At 49.9% G+C, this 19,447-nt stretch overlaps 1 protein-coding gene and 1 non-coding gene across 2 annotated transcripts in view; both read right to left on the bottom strand.

The window, feature by feature from the left end:
• Nucleotides 1-524: 524 nt before the first annotated feature.
• The window catches only part of MDM4 (MDM4 regulator of p53), a 78,627-nt gene continuing 59,704 nt past the window's right edge, over nt 525-19,447 (bottom strand). Inside the window, exon 5 of the mRNA XM_040985507.1 lies at nt 525-1,139. Coding sequence (XP_040841441.1) covers nt 1,078-1,139 — 62 coding nt within the window. The 3' untranslated portion in view covers nt 525-1,077. The remainder of the gene's footprint in view (nt 1,140-19,447) is intronic.
• On the bottom strand, nt 11,744-11,850 carry LOC121160138. Its single transcript, XR_005884499.1, has one exon. It is a non-coding gene; the product is annotated as a U6 spliceosomal RNA (small nuclear RNA).

Here is a 19,447-nt window from a genome sequence, read left to right as displayed (position 1 = left end):
GCGATTTTGTACCTTTGTGGAAAAATGTGTCACCTGCACCCCCAGCCCCATTCACTCTTTTCTCCTGTTTTGTAAAAAATAAAAATAAACTATAATAACAACAGTAATAAGGAGGGAGGGAGAGGAGGCAAAGAACCTTGGCTGTGTGAGTGGAAGCTCCGAGCTGGGAGTCGGCAGAGTCTGCAGTGGAGAGGGTTTGGGGGAATGGGGAGTCCCCTGCTTTCCTTTGTCCTTCCAGGAGCCTCTGGGTGCACCCCCAAGAGACTGCTGTGGGCAGGAGAGGCCGGCAGTGACCAGAGGTGGCAAGGAGAGGATGAGAGAAGAAACTGGAAAAAATGGAAATTTCTATCCCCATGCAGCGCTACCCCAGCTCCTGGTCTGATGAGCAGTTGCCAGGCCCAGGCCGAGAAAGAAGGTCCCACCTACTTCTCATGAAGACGGCCCTGGGGCAGCAGGGGACGAGGGAAGACTGAGGAGGGAGAGTGTTAGCTTTTTGAGCCGTAAACCCAAAAGCAAGACACAAGTCACACCACAGGTCTTTATTTCAGCAAGGGAGGCTGTGGAGAGAGAGCAAGCAGAGATCGATGGAGGGGGGAGAATGAGAGGGAGTCTGATGGGCTGCTTCCTGGTGGGAGAGAGCCTGACCACTTCACAGGGTGACCGTGTGAGGGACATGGCTGCCAGGGTGTGCAGCACTGGACTTTTATACATTTTAGGTGTGGGGGATCGGGGAAAGCGGCAGTTCCTCAGTTTGTGCATGCTTGTGGCTGTGACATGTCATCATGGCAGGTATTGATATGCACAAATTCGGTATTTGAAACATTTCTGGATGAGAGTGACTAACTGGAGAAAGACAGCACTGAGGCTAGTGAAGGTCTCTTCCGCTGTTTGTGGCCAGAGGCGGGCAGGAAGGAGGGATAGCTCCGGGACTCGGTGTTCCTGGCCCGTGATACGCTCTCCTGTCCTCTGATGCACTCAGCTCCTTCAGGAGTCACATCGCTGGCCCCCCGCACCTCCCCAAGACAGGCCTGCCGGGAGAGAGGGTGGGCTCAGGGATAGGAAGTTGCGTTCACTTGTTCACTTTCCATTTGAGGGGGATTGGCAACGAGGATGATCTACTTCTGCAGTTGTTCCTGTGGCTGTTAATCAGAAGAAGGAAAAAAAAAAAGTCGATTTTAGACAGCCAGATGTGAAGAACATGTATTGAAAACAGCAAAGTCAAGTTCAAGGCCACGATGGGGTTTGGGAGTAGGGAGGCAGCAGTTGCTGTCATTCCTGGCTGACCCACATTGCACTGCTCAGCATGAACAAGTACCCCGAGCCCAGGGAAGGCCCTGTAGTGTGATCTCATCACCTCCGCCAGCGTCCCCTGCAACCCCCAGCAGAGCGGCCGCAGCATCAGATGCAGACGCTAGGGGCAGGTGTTGGATCTCGCTGCTTCACAAGTAGGAGGAGGGGCCAAAATCCAGAGTTAGGAATTAATTCAGTCATCCAAGTCTCCTCCAGAATGTCAGGGAAACCAGTTAGGTGAGCCATGGCTGCTGTCCCCAGCACCTGCAGGGTTGGGAACCTGGAGTCTGGAGGCAGAGCCATGTGCAATGAACCAGGATGCAAGCACGGACAGCAGCATTGAAGCCGTAGGGACAAAGGCCCACACACCTCAAAGATGGCTCTAAGTTCTACAATGTCTATTTCTGTCTTAAGCTGTGACTTGGGGCCTATTGTGTTCATCTGCAGGGATGATTTCAAAACCCAACATAATCACTGAGCCTACTGTGCCCAGAGCTGCCTTGGACGACTCATCCTGCCTGCAGCGACCTCACTAACAGCTCCTTCAGACTTGGGGTGGAAGTGGGGGTGGCAATCCAGGCCGCAGCAGCTCCCCGCCACCCTGGTGCTGGCCTCTCATTTCTGCACCACCTGTAGAGCTGTCAACCATGGGCCTTAGGGGAAGCTGTCAGTCCAGAGTCTGTGTCACAGCGTTAGGTGAGACCAGCTGGTCCAGTGGAGGGGACCAAGGCTCCTTTCCTGGTCTTAGCCCTGAAAGCCCACATTTCAAGAAGTCTACATCCCAGGAAAACAGCACTTCAGGGATCCCCAGATCAATCCAAGCATTCCTCCGCACTACCTCTGTCAACAATTTTTTTTCTTTTAAAAGATGTATTCATTTGAAAGGCAGAGAAATAGGAGGAGAGAGAAAAAGAAAGATTGTCCATCTGCTGATTCACTCCCTAAATGCTAACAACAGTCAAGCCTAGGCCAGGCCAAAGTCAGGAGCCGTGAACTTCACCCAGTTCTTCCACATGAGTGTCAAGGATGTAAGGGCTTAGAACATCAGGTGCTGCCCCCCTATGTACATTAATAGCAAGTTGCATTGGAGTAGAGCTATAGGTCTCAAATCATTCTAACACATCATGTGGGTGTACTAAACAGTGGCTTAAGCAGTTGCACTGCAATACCTGCCTATAAGTTCCTTTTTTTCTTCCTTCTGCTATTTTTTATTATTATTTTATAATACAGTTCCATAGGCCCTGGGGTTTTCCCTACCCCCTCCAAATCCCTCCCTCCACACACATACACTGAGTTCTCCCATGTCATTACAACAGCATAGTTCCTCATAAATAGCCATAACTCCATCACTGTGGGCATGCACAATGACAGAAGGTCCAGCATCGCATTGTCAAGACACATCCAACAGTTTCCCTGGGAGTCCATCCTCAGTCCGGAAGTAGAGATGCACACTGTACTGTATCCTCACATCTGGACATGTCGTCTCCACTACAAAGTTACTATAAATCCCTCCAAGTGAAAAGTCACAACAAATCAATAACAGGAAGAAAAACAGAAATTTACAATGCCATGAAGTTAAAACATGCTACTGGATATGATAGTCTCCATTACACAGTGACCCTTAGATGAAAAGCCACAACAACAGGAAGGGAAAAAAAGAAATTAACACCACCACGAAGTTAGATGACATGCTGCTGAACGACTAATGTGTGGCTGAAGAAATGAGAAAGGAAATCAAGAACCTTCTTGAAGAAAATGACGCTACTGTATGATCTATGAGTCATTGAAGAATTTAATGAGAAAAAAAGTGTTTTGAAGAAATGAAACTAAAAACAAAAACATCAAAATCCATGAGATATAGTGTCCACTGATCTTTATTGGTGAGATATATCTACTGTAAGCATCAAATAGGTAGGTTTTGTGTTTTTAATCCAGTCTACTAATCTATAATGACTGATTGATGAGTTTATGCCATTTACATTCAGGGTTAATATGAATGGGTGGTAATTGGTCCTGTCATTTAGCAATGGGTTGTTCATTGATTTAGTCTTCTGTTATTATTTTCTGGGATGTTATTCACATTTGCCTTTGGTTTTGGTGGGCACTATTCCTTTCCTCTGTCAAGAGAACATCTTTAGGTATCCTTTGTAGGGCAGGTTTGGAAGAGATATATTCTTTTAACTTTTCTTTACTGTGGAAGAATTTTATTTCATTTTCAAAGACAAAGGAAAACTTTGCTGGGTATGTTATCCTGGGCAGACAGATTTTTGATTCTAGAATCTGGAATATGTTGTTCCATTCTGTTCTGGCCTGTAGAGTTTTTTGTGAGCGATCAGCTGTGAGTTTGTCATTACTCTATATGTCAATTAATTTTTTTTCATGTGCACATTTAAGGATCTTTTCTTATGTTCAATTGAAGAGAACTTAATTATCAATGTGTCACGGTGAAGACTGCTTTTGGCCAAGCCTGTTGGGAGTTCTATGTCCCTCCTAGATGTTGTTTCCCAACTGTCTCTCCAGGTTAGGGAAATATTCTTTTATTATTTCATTAAATACATTTTAAAACCCAACTTCTTTTTCTACACCTTCTGGAACTCCCATAACTCTTATATTTGGCATTTAATAGTGTCTCTTAATTCTTGAGTATTTTTTTTTTAGCTTGACTCAGCTCTGCTTCCAGCTTTTTGTTTCCCCATTGTGACAGGAAATATCTTCCAATTCTGACATTCTTCTGCCTCCTTCATTCTATTATTGAGACTCTTCACAGAATTTTTTAATTTGCTCTATTGCCTCCTTCATTCCCAATAATTCAACTTGATTTTGTTTCAGTGTTGCTATTTCCTCTGTGACATTTCCTTAAATTCCTACATGTGCTTCTCATTGTTGATAAGCAGCTTTATAACAAGTGTTTTGAATTCTGTATTCCCCATTTTCTCGATGTCTTCCTCAGTGAACTCTGAGGTTGGCAAAGGGTTTTATTTCTTTGCAGGGGAGTCTTCAGTAATATTTATTGTGCTTTTGTCTCTTCCTTTGCTCTTGGTCATTGTGCTTCTGGTTAGCAGATTCTTCTCCTTGGGGCAGGTTTTTAAGCTCTGTTACCCATAGGTGTGCAATTCAATTTTACTTATTGTGGTTGGTGCATGATTCTTTGCAGTCACTTGTGCCACTCCCTGCAGCGAGTTTGAGATTTGGGTTCTTATGTTAGACTTCCACCATGGTCTCCATAGCCCCAGCTCCTGGCTCAGCGCTCTTATCTCCTGTGATCCTGTGCTGTTGTTGTATCATTGTTTGTACAATGTTTCTTCTACTTCTGGTTCACACAGTTCCCAGGATTAGGTTGACACCAGGTGTCCCAAATAGCTAGGTTGCTGGTGGTGCTGATCTTGCCGTTACCTGCTGCCCATTAGGTCTGAGGGCCTCACGGACCTATTTTGAGTCCTAAAATGCCAAAGTCGTTATTCTGTCCACAAATCTTTAACAAGCAGGACTGTGTGGAGGGTGTCACTCAAGGAATATAGAAAAAAAGAAGGTCTCTGAGCCTAAGGACATTACATGTTGGGGGACAGGAAGTTCATGGGCAGGAGAACAAGATGCATCAGAGTACTTCAAAACATGTTGATTGGGCTGCGGAAGTCTTTGGAACCTATGCAGTTTCTTCCTAATAGGCATTTCCTGTTAGCTATTTCCAAGAACAAGTATAGGCACGGATTTCAAAGTTTTTGCACCAAAATCAACTCATCTTTTATCTCCATTCCGCATGAAATGTCTAAAGGCCTCTCACATGATATGCCAGATGGCAGTGAGTACTATGGAGAAAACTAAAGAACACAGGTAAGGGATGGGTGTTTAAACAGGATAGGCACAAAGGGCCCCTCCCCTTTTTAAGATGTGTTCATTTGAAAGGCAGAGATGGGAAGAGGCACATTTTCCATCCCCAGGTGGCCATAATGGCCAGACCTGGACCAGATTGGAGCCTGGAATTCTACCCAGGTGTCTCATAGGCATGCAGGAGCCACGTACTTGGGCCAGGCACATTAGCAGGGAGCTGAATCAGAAGTGGAGTGTCTGGGACTTGAACCAGTGCCCAGGTGAGAACCACACATCACTGGCTGCAACTTACCCCATTGCGCCACTTGCCAGACAAAGGATTTTCTTGAGAAGAAGACTTGCGAACAAAGATGTGGGGGCATCAACCAAGCAGTTGTCTAGGGGCAGGACAATCCAAGTTGAGAAACCAGCAGGGCAAAGGCCAAGAGCAAGGAGGCTAGTGTGGAAGGGGAGGGAAGTGGGGGTACTGCAGTGCTAATACAGGGCAGTTGAGGACTCCGGCTTCCAGGGAGCCGCTGCAGGGTTCCAGGTAGACTCAGCCCAATGCAGGGACTCCTTCTGGCTGCTGGACTGAGACCAGAGCGCTGGGTGCCCAGGCACAGAAGTGGGGAGGCTGGTGAGCAGGCAGTTGCAATCATAACCTCAGTTTGCTAGTCTCCTCCAGGACAAGGGAAGCAGGCACTTCCTGGGTGCCAAGATGGCTTCCACCAGCCCAGCTGCCTCTCAGCTTCGGGCTTTGAGCCTCCTACAGCATCCCTACTCAAACTGGACTCCAAGTGCTCCCATAGCCCTGGCAGCTCCCACACCTGCCCTGGCCATGCACACCTCCTGCCATCCGCAGAGCCCTGCCCCCACACAGAGACACGGACCCCTGGGCTGCACTCCTCTCTCCATGAAACAGTGCCTACTAATGGACACCAGTGACTAGGAAACAGCCCTCACACCTCGAGGACTTCACCAGAGATAGGCACTGACCACAGCTGTGTCCTGCAGCCATCCTTCTCTCTGCTTTGGAACAGTGAGGCCACACTTTGTCACAAGCTTCTGGCCCCTCCCATGTTCCCACAGTCCTCCAGAGTAGTTCACAAAGGTCAGGCTCCACCACACCTGTAAGCTCCAGCTGTGTCTTGTCCACTCAGATGCTGTGTGAGTTGGAGAAGAATGACCTATGACCTCTGCCAGCCATCAGTCCTGTCTCAAGTTTCTTGTAAAGCGCATCATTCCAAAGGCAACAGCAGTGACGTGAGCAGGTCACTGTCCTGCCCTTGCAGTGGCCAATGGCCAGTCTTGGCAGGGCCAAGGCAGGACCCCTACCCTTGACAATTCTAACAGAGAACCCCATGTGCTTCTAATGAATTCTGCAAGTGTCAGGTCACCCAGTCCTATAACCCACCCAGTGTGGTTCCTAGCCACTGGCACTGTCCTTTAATGGTCTCCTCATGCCCAGGAGCATGTGTTTTTCACGCAGTGGCAACAGTGGCAAACACTGGGCATTTACAACACGGTAACCACCATTTATCTGATGTGTTACAAGTAGGAGGTAGGAGAGTCAGAACTGGATGCTCTCGCCTGACTATTCCACTCAGCTGCATCTGAAGTCATCAACTTCCCGAGTACATCAAGAATGTGAGAACCTCTCACATCTGTGTATGCGCGAGAACCCCTGTGCAGCCGCTGATCTCACTGTGTGACTCTGCGACAGTTTGTTCTCTCCTGCTCATGTTATCCTGAATCTGGTCACAGATGCTTTTTTTTTCCTCTGGAGTTCTGGAGCATGTGCTGTAGAAGTCTGAGTGGGCACCTTCACCTTCTCACGCCTTGGCCTAAGTGACGCCGGACTTCGGTGTGACCCTCTCTGGAGCTGTCATCCCTGCCACCACCAGTCAGTTCTGTGTGGGTTGGAGTTAAGTTCAGAATTAAGTTTTGCCCAAAGGGGCTTCTTGGCTTCTGAGCTCATGATAGCAGGTGGGTCAGTCAAAAGCTCAGCAGAGGCTCCAAGCCGAACCAGGCCATGAGCCAGAAATGTCCACAGTGGTGGCCGAGGTCTCCCTGTCCCCACTTCTCTGCTCCCAGGCTATTTGGTGAGAACACCAGACAAGGCAGTCCTGGGGTGTCCTTGTGGCTGAGTGCCCCGCTGAGCTACCCTCTCACCCTCATCTGAAAATCTTCTGCTTCAGGTTGACTTTGTACTCCCTTATGAGAGTCTAAAATCCCTGCTCCCACTCCAAATCTGTACTCCTCAGTGTCCATTGTCTGCGCTCCACACAGCCAAAGAACCCAGCGTAGTCTGTACTTGTCCACAGACGCTCCTGATCACCCTGTCTGCCTCCAGCACCACGTTGTACAGGGAGACCCCAGTCATCTCATGCCTGACATCTCTGAGCTCACACAGAACTGTGGCTTACAAACATCAGCTTCCTTGGCCAATGAGAGAGAGAGCACCAGGAAGATAGGGGAGCACTAAAGAGCTGTCACCCTTCATCTCCCCGTCTCCCTGGGCAATCAGAGAAGACCAAGAGGAAGGGAGAAGAGCCCAGGCTCACCCTGCAGAATAAGAACAATGTACAGGCCAGTATGGTGGCTCAACAGGCTAATCCTCCACCTACAAGTGCCAGCATACCATATGGACACCAGTTTGTGTCTCAGCTGCTCTACTTCCCATCCGGCTCCCTGCTTGTGGCCTGGGAAGGCAACAGAGGATGGCTCAAGTCCTTGGGCCTCTGTACCCATGTGGGAGACCTGGAAGAGACTCCTCACTTTAGAAGGGCTCAGCTTCAGCCATTGCAGCCATTTGGGGAATGAACCAATGGATGGTAGATCTTTTTTCTGCCTCTCCTTCTCTCTGTAAATCTGCCTTTCTAGCAAAAATAAATCTTTTTTTTAAAAAATGAGAAAAACAAGCCAACCCCCAGGGTTTTATTTATAGAGAAAGGACTCTAGGCCTTCAGTCAAAGCCACAAGTTTGCCACCATCCAGGCCCACTCCATGGCCAACATTATGGCAGGTGGGCCAAGTTGCCATCTGCAACACTGGCATTGTCTGTCAGGGTGCTGGTTCAAATCCTAGCCCCTCTGCTTTTGATCTAGCTCCCTAGTGACATGTTTGAGAAGGCAGCAGAGGAGGACCCAAGTGCTTGGATGCCTGCCCATCCATGGGAGACCCAGATGGGGTTCTCACCTCCTGGCTTTGGCCTGGACCAGCTGTGACCATTGCGGTCATTTATAGAATGAACCAGTAGATGAAAGAGCCATCTAGTTCTCTCTCTCTGACACTATCAACATATCTTAAAAGAAACACAAACAAATGAACAAAAACACGCTTCCTAAAACTCCACCGCCCTTCCTGACATCTGCCCCTTCGGTTCTACCTTGGAGCTCCCACATCTGCTGAGGACACCAGCTGCCTGATGACCACAAGTCCAGGGAGGGTGAAGGACTCTCCTACATGCCTCGCGTAAGCCAATCAAAGCCCTCCTCCTCTTGGGTGCGTTAAAACCACCCACCCATGCTTTCTTCTTTAGGCCCGTCCCCAGTCCCTCGACCTCTCTGAGTCTCTTGTACATGTGCACATGTGAGCTGTGCACTACACATGCTTACACAAACACGCAATTCTGGGAAGGTCGGATGTGGCTCAGCTCTCCTGCAGTCCCCATTCTACACACCATCTGCCAGAAGCTATTCTAAGCACCTAAAGAGTTTCAGAGCCAATCCTGGGGTGTTTCTGCCCTTTGCTTCCCCCAGGACAAGAGCCAGGGATTCCATATGGAGCTAGAAGAGGAGAAAGAGCCCCCAGCCATCCTAGAAGTTTAGCAAGAGTGCAAATGAGCACCCTGCAAATAGTGCCCCAGGCTGCAGCTTTCCCCATGCAGAGCCAGAGCTCAAAGGACCCCAGCTCTGCTCCTTTCCCACCCCTAAGCTAATCGCTCAACCTCTCCCATGCCTCCACAAATGCTCACAGCAGCTTACCCAGTGCTAAGGTGCAAAGTGCTGCAGCTCAACCCTGTGGTTTCCAGATCCCCCAAGTCCAGAATGTTGCTTGAAAGCCTGTGTTCCTACCTTGAGCTGCAGAGGGAGTGTCCCCTCTCACAGACTTGTTGTGAGGATGAAGGGAAAACATAGATAGGAAGCACCTGGCGAGCTGCGCGGGTGCTGCTGTGCGTGAGAAGCCCCTGGGGAACTTGGGCTCCAGTGCCCAGCCTCCCACACCAAGTGAGATCTGGGGTTAGACACAGACCTTGCTACCTTTCAGGAGCTCCCAGGCAACTTGCACATGCCATTCTGGTTCAAGGGACTCAGTACATTTAAGCACCCTGCAGGGGCTACACAGCTGCCCCCATCAGCTGTGTCCCATGTGCCACCTTTCCCTGGGGTTTCATCTCCCCTCTGGGAAGGACTGAGGCAGAGGCTCCATCTTGGCTTTGGCTGTTGGAGTGGGTGTCGAGGCTCCCCTGGGAAGATATGTGCTGGTTCATTCATTCAGTGTCTTCCCCAGCCAGAGACACCTTCATTCACTCACTCTTCATCGACCTGATGCTGCCACCCCTCTGTAGGATGCATAGGGATATAGACAGGAGCCAAGTCCAGCCCCAGAGGCCCAAGGAGCCAGGCGTGACCATGACACCTGCTCCGGGATGGACTCTCATTGGCCATTCCCTAGGGTGAGTAGGAACTTGGAGAGACAGACCCCGCCCCCACAGAATCCGCTGCACCCTTCCCCGCACCTGACCCCCAGCAAGGCCCCAGACCTTCAGAGAAGAGGGGGGAAGACGTGGGGAGAGACTCCCAGAAGGGCCAGAGCTCCCCCAGGGGACCCAGAGTCTGAATTCTGGGAACAGGGCACTTACTAGGGGACTTTCTGGGAGTGCTCTGAAGAACTTACTACCCACGTTGAGCCCTCTGTCCCGCCAGGGAAGCCCAGCTGCAGTTACGCTCTGTCCTCTGTCTCACTGCTCTGGAGGCTGGATGGGCAGGGCATCAAGGCACACCCACCCCCCGAAGGAACACAGAGGCCACCGGCTCCTCCGGCTGCCCGCCCCAATATGGCTCAGGCGGGACTGGAACGGGGAACACACAGGAGTAGCAGGTAACCATGTGCTGAGTGAAGGCCACCAGGAGAGAGGGGCTTGGCAGCACCCAGCATGGAGGGCCAGGCAAAGTGGCGGGGGCCATGTGCTGAGTGAAGGCCACCAGGAGAGAGGGGCTTGGCAGCAAGCGTGGAGGGCCAGGCAAAGAGGCGGGGGAGGGAGCAGCCAAGCCCCATTTCATCTCCTGTCCCTGCTGCACCCTCTGTCTGCCTGGCCCGTCCTCATTTCAGGATTTGGAAAATCCCAACTAGAAGTACCCAAGACCTTCTCTTGTTCTCACTCCTCTCAGGAGAAAATCCCCCTGACTTAGGAGGAAGTTGGGGGCCATGAGCGCTGGGCTGCCAGCGAGGAGTGGACAGTGGCCACAGGGCTGCCAGAACTGGCCTTGTGGACCACCTGGGCTTTAGCACAGGTGCTGCCTCTCACCTGGCTCCTCACCCTGAGGGTTGAAGGTAAGAGAGGAGGAACAGAAGCTCTCTGGTGTGTAGAGCGCAAATGCCAGGAAAATGCCATTCAAGATAAGACTAGAATAGGCCCAAGGAGATGACGCTGAGACAGATGTTCAGCCATCTTCTGGGCCACAAAATAAAACTTATTCAGTGTGTTCTCTGACATTGGTGAGAATACATTATAAATTGGTAACAGGTTACTTTAAAAAATCCTGAAATATTTGAGAAGTAAACTATATACTTCTGAACAACCTGGGGGTGGGGGTCAAAAAAAGGGAAATGAAGAGATACTTTGCGTTTACTGGAAATAAAAACACAACACATGTCGACAGCTACAGGGTGCCAGTGGAACCATACTTAAAGGGAGAAGGTACAGAGCCCAACATCTGCTTTAGAAAAGGCAAGTTCAAGTCTTCTCTCCAGCCGTTCTTATCACTGACCTAGCATAATCACCTACGGGGTGCTTCCTCCACAAACTGTGGGTGCTCCAAGGACTGTAGAAGGGGGTCACATCTTCAGTCTGCAAACCCAACACCTGCCTGACCCACTATAACCTTCATAAGCACAGCTCGACCAGCATTGCTCCCGCACTGGTTTTCCTGTCAAAGGGACCAGGGGGTGCCCTCTGGATATAGCCTTCCTGTTCCTGTCCATCAGGAATCAACAGAACTCCAGCCCCTATTGTGGCCAGGGAGTCTGTGAGGACAGGACAAGGACTCGCTTCTCACATCCAGTCTATAAGGAAAAGCAGGGACCCAGCCACCTGACCCTTGAGACCCCACCAGATTCTTGTCCCCAACAGGACTTGAGCACCTGTCGTACCCTCACATAGTCTCAGATAGGCCTGTGCTACAACATGCACCTGCTCGCCCAGCACATCCATGCCAAAACCCCTTCCTTAGGTGTCACCAGCAGCTCTCACCTTGGAGAACCACTCCTCCCCCCCCACCCCACCCCCCGTGAAACGGTCATCCAAGATTCCCAGTCTCCAGCCTGGTCCTGTCTAGCCTGGGTACAGGCGAACCCTGGAACCCAGAACACCGTCAGGAGACACTTGCCCTCATAGTCACCCCCAGAAGCGACTGTTTGCCTTCAAGATCCCCAAAGGCAATCCAGTTCCTATGCCTTCCTTGTGCAGGAGCCATGCTAATCTTCCCTGAATCGTTCCGATATTGGTATATGTGCTGCCGAAGCGAGTATGTCCTATGCCTTCCTTTATTCTCTCATTTTTATGTTCTCTCTTCTCATTCCTTTCATCCTTCTAGCTCCCCTCATCCTTCTAGAAATGTGTTTGGCTGGAGTCCTGCAGAGCTGGTCTCTACGGGATGCAGTACCTCTGGTTCCAGGCTCCCACCTCCCATCATTAGCTGTGTGTTCCCGCCGCAGCATCTCTCAGAATCCAAAATGATCTTTAAAAATGCATTTGTCAGGGCCCGGCAGCATGGTCTAGTGGCTGAAGTCCTCACCTTGAATGCGCCAGGATCCCATATGGGTGCCAGTTCTAATCCTGGCAGCTCCACTTCCCATCCAGCTCCCTGCTTGTGGCCTGGGAAAGCAGTCGAGGACGGCCCAAAGCTTTGGGACCCTGCACCTGCTTGGGAGACCTGGAAAGAAGTTCCTGGTACCCGGCTTCGGATCAGCACAGCACCAGCCGTTGCGCTCACTTGGGGAGTGAACCATCGGGACGGAAGATCTTCCTCTCTGTCTCTCCTCCTCTCTTTATGTCTGACTTTGTAATAAAAATAAATAAATCTTTTTTAAAAAATGCATTTGTCTACAGTTTCTCTTCTGTCTCAACCATGTCAGCAAGGCCCTTTCTCTGTCTCCAGCACCTGGTTCAGGCCTGGCAACAGCAGGAACCCCAGAAAGAGGCAGGACCACTTGGGGACCTGGATATCACAGGAGGCCCACTTACTCTCACTTCCCTGGTGTATGAGGGGGGAAGAAAGATTCATTTATTTGAAAGGCAAAACAACAGGAAAATGGATGGAGGGGAAAAGAGAGATCTTTCATCCACTGCTTCACTGCCCAGATGTGTGCCCTGCCAGGGCTGGGCCAGGCTGAAGCCAGGAGCCAGGAACTCCATCCTGGTCTCTGACCACCTGGGTTCAAGCACTTGAACCATCTCCCACTGCCTTCCCAGGTGCATTAGCAAAAAATGTAGAACAGAAGCAGAGTGGCTGGGAATCGAACCAGCACTGTGATACGCCATGCGAGTGTCCCAGATGGTGGCTTAGCCCACAGGACTACAACACCTGCCCCCAGAGTGCTTATGGGAACGGGTGAGAGGGCTTCCACCCTTCCCAGGAAGGCAAATCCCAGCTTCAGATCCTAAAGCCAGGTCTCTCCTTCCCTCCCGCTCTGATCTCTACCAATCCTTTGTAAGTCTCAAGCAGTGTCTTGTAAATCTTTAATTATAAGAAAACCACAGCCCTACTAGTGAAGACACAAACAGTGCTGATAAATATTTAAAACTGCGACGGCAACGGATCTGAAGGGATTAAGCAGAGATACATTGGAGTGACAGTTATTAAACACTAAATCCCAGGGAACGTTACAGCACAGATAAATAATGCACACTCCTGACAGCCGCTCCCAGGCTGACAAGATGGGACCTGCTTGGGGATACGGGGCTGGGGAGGCGGTGGGTGTCACGGGGTTGTGGTAGAGGGGCGGGAGGGGAGGAGTGTCCTGCCTGGCAGCCTCTCAGTGGGAGCCGGATGGTGGCTGGAAGGAAGGATGGTGTCTCCACCTATTCTCTGATCCGTCACCCACGCCTCCCCCAGCATCTGCACTAGCTGACCCACTAATCCATCCAGTCCCTCGTCTGTGCGTTCTTTCATTCACTGAGCCAGGAACTCACGCGCACACTAATTATCAGTGACTCATTCACTGGTCAAGTGCTTACTGAGCACTTGTGACAGCTGGGGAGGTTCCAGGCGTCGCAGGACCAGGCCTGACCCTCTGGATCTTTAAGGCTAGCAGGAGGATGGAGACGGAGATGGGCGAGCCTGAGGTAAGGGGACCAAAAAGATGAAAACATCATAACACAGCAGGTTCTCGCCCTGGGGCAGATTCTGTATTTGCTGTTTGGCCTCTCAATAAACACTTACCAAGGCTATTGACTGTAAGGGATTTTCAAGGTTGTTAAGACATGAATTTGAGTTATGCAGGCCCAGAGGCTGGTGTGGGGAAAGGAAGAAGGCAGTGGACAGGTACAGACCGGAGAAGTCAGGGAGGACTTCTCCTGTAGGAGACATGGACTCGAGCCAAAAGCCAGGCAATTTACTACGTTAGCTCATTTAGTTATAGCAACCTTCCTGCCCCATTTTAAAGATCGGGATATTAGAGCATTTTGTCCAAGGTCACAATAGTAGCAGTAGAATAGCTTCGAACCAAGGACTGACTCCAAAACCAATGTGTGCTCCATTGTACACATCGTCCCCCACCCCCAGAGCCCTGGCCAGCCACCTCCACTGGAAAGAGGAGCCGGCCAATAACAAGACCAACTCACCTGATTCATCTGAAATGTGCTTTCAGTAAAATGTACAGACTTTACACTTCAATATACCCAGATAAATGTATACATGTAGGCAAATAACATCTAAATCAGGATCTGGAATGGCCCCTCCATCCCAGAAGCCAACCATTCCCCAGCCACAACTCCAGGGGCCAGCCCTGTCCTCATTGCTATCACAGATTCCCCTGGTGAGTTCTGGAATTTCATATCAATATCCCTAACCTGTACATGGTTTATTTCCTTTAACATCAAAAATCACAGCTTAGGGCCCATCACAGTAGCCTACGGACTAAAGTCCTCACCTTGCATGCAACAGGATCCCATATGGGCACCAGTTCTAATCCCGGCAGCCTCACTTCCCATTCAGCTCCCTGTTTGTGGCCTGGAAAAGCAGTCAAGGATGGCCCAAAGTCTTGGGTTCCTGCACCAGCATAGGAGACCCGGATGAAGCTCCAGGCTCCTGCCTTCGGATCAGCTCAGCTCTAGCCATGTGGCCACTTGGGGAGTGACTCAATGGACAGAAGATCTTCCTCTCTGTCTCTCCTCCTCTGACTTTTTTTTTAAAAAATCACAGTTTAACAGAGGGACTCCTATAAAACTAAGAGCAGGTGCATGTGGTAAATCACCTCTCGTTGGAGAGCCTGAATCAAGTGAGTTGGTCTTATTGTTGGTCAGCTCCTCTTTCCAGATTGCCAACTCTGCCTGTGGATCCAGCTTGCAGCTAATGGGCACTTATGGAGGTACCAAGTGAGGGCTCAGGTGCCCCTGCCCTACAACCTGGGAGATCTGGAAGTAGTTCTTGGCTCCTGGCTTTGACTTGGCCCAGCTTTAACAGTTATAGATATTTGGGACATGAACCAGCAAACGGAATATTTCTCATTCTCTCCCCCTGCCTTCTCTCGATCACCCTGCCCAAGAGCGATCATCCCATGTGACTGACGACCTGACACATCTCAGGCTGAAGGGGCCACTGCCATACCTGTGAGGTCTGTTTGTCGTGCTGGGCAAGAGTTTCCCGGGACAGAGATTGGCTCTGGCTTGCTATCTGCCCTGGAGAGCAACCAAGTCCTGTAAAGAACCCTGAATCTGGGGGTCGTCACTGTGGCACAGTGGTGCCAGCATCCCATATGGGCACTAGTTAGTGTCCTGGCTCCTCCACACCCGATCCAGCTCCCTGCTGATGCACCTCGGAAAGCAGCAGGAAGATGGTCCCTGCACACACGTGGGAGACCCAAAAGAAGCTTCAGACTCCTGGCTTCGTGCAAGCCAGGGCAGCCATTAGGGGAGTGAACCAACCCAACAGTTGCAAGATACTCCCTCTTTGCTTTCTTCCTCTTTCTCTGTCATTTTGTCTTTCAAATAAACAAACACCCCTGTGATGGGGGCCTGAGCACCTTGTTTGTTACTCTGGGTTCCTGCCTCACCCAAAGGTAAGAATTCTAAGCTGAGCTTAGCAGCATGAGCAAACAGGAGCCAAATTTATTTAGCAGCAAGGAGATAAACATATACTTATGTGCGTGAGTGTGGGCCGCCCACATGCAAGCAGGTCAGAGGGCTGCTCATGAAAGCGAACAAAGTAGTACCTGGGAATGCGGTCCATGACCAAAAGCCCTCTCCCCTATTCTGAAACTTAGGAGGCACAACAGGGTGGGATCTTAGCCCACCTTCCAATTCCTGATGGAACAGATGTACCCCAGGAAGGTGGGCATATCAAGAGGCAAACATTAGGGTGCCAGCACAATGGCATAGCGAGCTAATCCTCCACCTGCGACACTGACATTCCATAAGGGTGTCATTCATGTATCAATTGCTCCACTTGTGATCAGTTCTCCATTTATGATCTGGGAAAAGCAGAAAAAGATGGCTCAAGTCCTTCGAGTCTGGTACCGACATGGGGGACCCAGAGGAGGCTCTTGGCTCCTGGCTTTAGGTCAACCCAGCTCTGGCCATTGTAGCCATTTGGGGAGTGAACCAACAGATGGAAGATCTCTCTCTCTCTCTCTCTCTCTCTCTGACTTTCAAGTAAATAATAATAATAAGACAACTCTCCTTTTTAAAAAAGTTTTTCTTAATTTTAATTGGAAAGGCAGATTTTATAGAGAGAAGGAGAGACAGAGAAAGATCCTCCACCTACTACTTCACTCCCCAAGTGGCCACAACAGCCAGAGCTGAGCTGATCTGAAGCCAAGAACCAGGAGCTCCTTCTGGGTCTCCTGTGTGGATGCAGGTTCCCAAGGCTTTGGCTCACGCTCGACAGCTCCCCCAGGCCACAAGCAGGGAGCTGGCTGGGAAGTGGAGCAACTCGGATATGAACTAGTGCCCATATGGGATCCTGGAGTATGCAAGGTGAGGACTTTAGCCACTAGGAAACCATGCCAGGCCTTCAAGTAAAATAAATTTTTAAAAAATTTGTTTAAAGAGAAAACATAGCTGGGGGTATAAGAATTCCAGCTTTGGGGTCGACACTGTGGCACCGTGTTTTCAGTCACTCCCTGCAGTACCGGCATCCCATGTGAACACCAGTTCAAGACCCGATGTTCTACCTCCAGTCCAAGTCCGTACTAATGGCTTGAGAAAGCAGAGGATGATGCCCCAGGGCTTGGGACCCTGCACTCATGTAGGAGACCCAGAAGAAGCTCTCGGTTCCAGGCTTTAGATCAGCTCAGCTGCTGCCATTGCAGCCATTTGGGGAGTGAAGCAGCAGATGGAAGATTCCTGCCTGTTGATCTCTCTCTTTCGTAACTCTGCCTTTCAAATAAATAAATCTTAAATAGGAGGAGGAGGAGGAGAAGAGGAGAAAGAGGAAGGAAAGAAAGAAATTGCAGGCATTTGGGAAGTGAGTCAGTGGGTAGAAGATGTCTCTCTGTCTTTACCCTTTTTTCTGTAACTCTACCTTGCAAATAAATACAAGTAAATCTTTAGAAAAGCAAGGACTGCCTAGTCACACCATATCCTTTACAGCCACTCTCCCAGAGCCTTCGGGCCCTTTTCCCCACCCCCAGAGCCACAGGGCCAGCCAGGCAGAGACCAGTGACACTGGGCTAATGAGACCCCTCCCGAGAGCCCAGCATCCTCTGACCTTCCAGACACAGCAGGTGAAAGCTCTTGAACAGTAGCTTTGCATTCTCCTCCGTGGCACTGAGGCCAGAGACAGACGGCTTGCAGCAAGGGAAGGTAGAGACGGATGGTTTGTAAACCTCTCCCGGGTTCCACCACACCACCCCATCTGATACCAACACTTCTGTTTCAGTTTCCAGGTGATTTCCATCATTTGCAAGCACCAAAGACTTATCACGGTGTAGGGCAATTATTCTCAGCCAAGAGTGACTTGGTGCCTCTGGGGGCATCTGGCGGGGGGCACTGAGGGCTCTACCGTGCCCGGTGCACCATGCATGACTCAGTCGGGCCGCAGCAGCTGGCTATGAGTTCTGCATCTCACCCCTCCTTCTAGCAAAGCTTGGATTTGTGCTGAGGCGAGCTCACCTGCCTCAATCGTGATGGCGAGAGGAGCGGGGTCATTTGGCACAAGTTCCAAGGGTGCACACGCTCACTCCTAGAGCAGTAATTCACTTCACAGGATTTATTTGTGGCAGAAACCCTTAATTCAGAGAAGTACACCAAGATTTATGCACCAGTATGCTCGTTGCAGCTCTCTTTCTAATGATGAAAAACGGAAGCTACTCAGCCATCAGGAGTTGGTTCCATACATCACTAGCCATTCAGAGCATGGAATGATCTAACAGTTAGAATCATGTGTGAGAGCATTATTTAATGACACTAGGAAATGCTCATTATGCGAACTGAAAGACCAGAATGAAAGATTTTTGAAATATTTCTAGTATAGAAAAAAAACCAGAGAAGTACCACAAAATACCTCCATGGATGGTTATTTCTAAGGAGTAGGGTCCCAGCTAGTTTTTGCTTTCCTACTTTAAAAAAATTCAATTTTTCAGTAATAAACATGTAGAGCTTTTATAATTAGGAAATTTTTTTAAATTTTGTTTTAAGGATTTGTTTATTTTTATTGAAAAGGCAGATATACAGAAAGGAGGAGAGACAGTAAGGAAGCTCTTCCATTCGATGATTCATTCCCCATGTGGCTGCCCTGTAGTGAGTGGCTGGCTCCTGGCTTTGGATCCCCCGGCTCTTGTAAGTGCTGTAGGCATTGCAGCCAGGGGTTTTCTCTAACTGCCCGCCTCTTGAACACATTACATATTTTTTTTTTAAAATAAAAATATTACTAATGGTTGTTGTTGTGTATATTTGTCATTCTATTCGCCTGTGATGGCTAAATGTTAGACATGCTGCTGAGATTTCCCTCACAATTTTGAAGTGCTGTGTTACAGGTTAACTGGCCCCCCATGACACTTCTCCTTACCCCAAAAGATGGGTGGGAAAGCTGGGCAGCTAGACACCAGCACTGCAGAGAGAAGGGTACCAAGAAGTAGGCCAGCAGCTGCCTGCCCTTCTGTCCCATGACACAGAAGGCGCCATCTGGAAACACGCCAGGCTCTCGCCAGACAGTGAATCTGCCAACACCTTCAATGTGACTTTGTGCCTCTCACCTGTGAGCCAGCAGTGCCCATTGTTTAGAAATCTTCTGGCACAGCTTGGGCTATCCAGGACAAGCCGTCCACAGACTCTCCCTGTCTGCCACACGCGTTTCTGAGGCTTAGCAAAGCCTGGGCCAAACTGGAGTGCAGGCCACAAAAACAGTTGACACAGCTTGCCAGAGCCCAGCAGGGAGCAGGAGGATGTCCAGAAGTTGGCAAAGGCTGGTCTGGCAGGCTGAAGTAGAAGTTGCTATGTGTCAAAGCATCAGTTCCACACTGGCTGCTTCCATCACTCTGACTGTCCTGTTGTTTAAAGTCAGAAGGCGGGGCTGATGTGGTGGCACAGCAAGCTCATCTGTCCTGTGGTGCCAGCCTCCCACATGGGCACTGGTTCGTGTCCCGGCTGCTTCACTTCTCATCCAGCTCCCTGCTTGTGGCCTGGGAAAGCAGCAGAGGATGATCAAAAGCCTTGGGACCCTGCACCCATGTGGCAGACCCAGAAGAAGCTCCTGGTTTTGGATCAGCTCAGCTCCAGCCACTGCAGCCATTTGTGGGGTGGTGAACCAACAGGTGGAAGGAAGATCTCTGTCTCTTTCTCTGTTGATTAAACTCCCTTTTCTATAAAATAAATAAATAATTTCTTAAAAATAGCTGGCCTTAACCACAGGAACCGGGGGGTGGGCATGATAGGTGTCATTGGGAGTCACTCTGACTAGGCTGCAGC

The sequence above is a fragment of the Ochotona curzoniae genome, unplaced genomic scaffold, assembly GCF_017591425.1.
Source record: "Ochotona curzoniae isolate NIBS_2020 unplaced genomic scaffold, NIBS_Ocur_1.0 contig_430, whole genome shotgun sequence".
NCBI lineage: Eukaryota > Metazoa > Chordata > Mammalia > Lagomorpha > Ochotonidae > Ochotona > Ochotona curzoniae.
The sequence above is the reverse complement of the archived record's forward strand: the minus strand, read 5'-3'. Positions and strand labels throughout refer to the sequence as shown.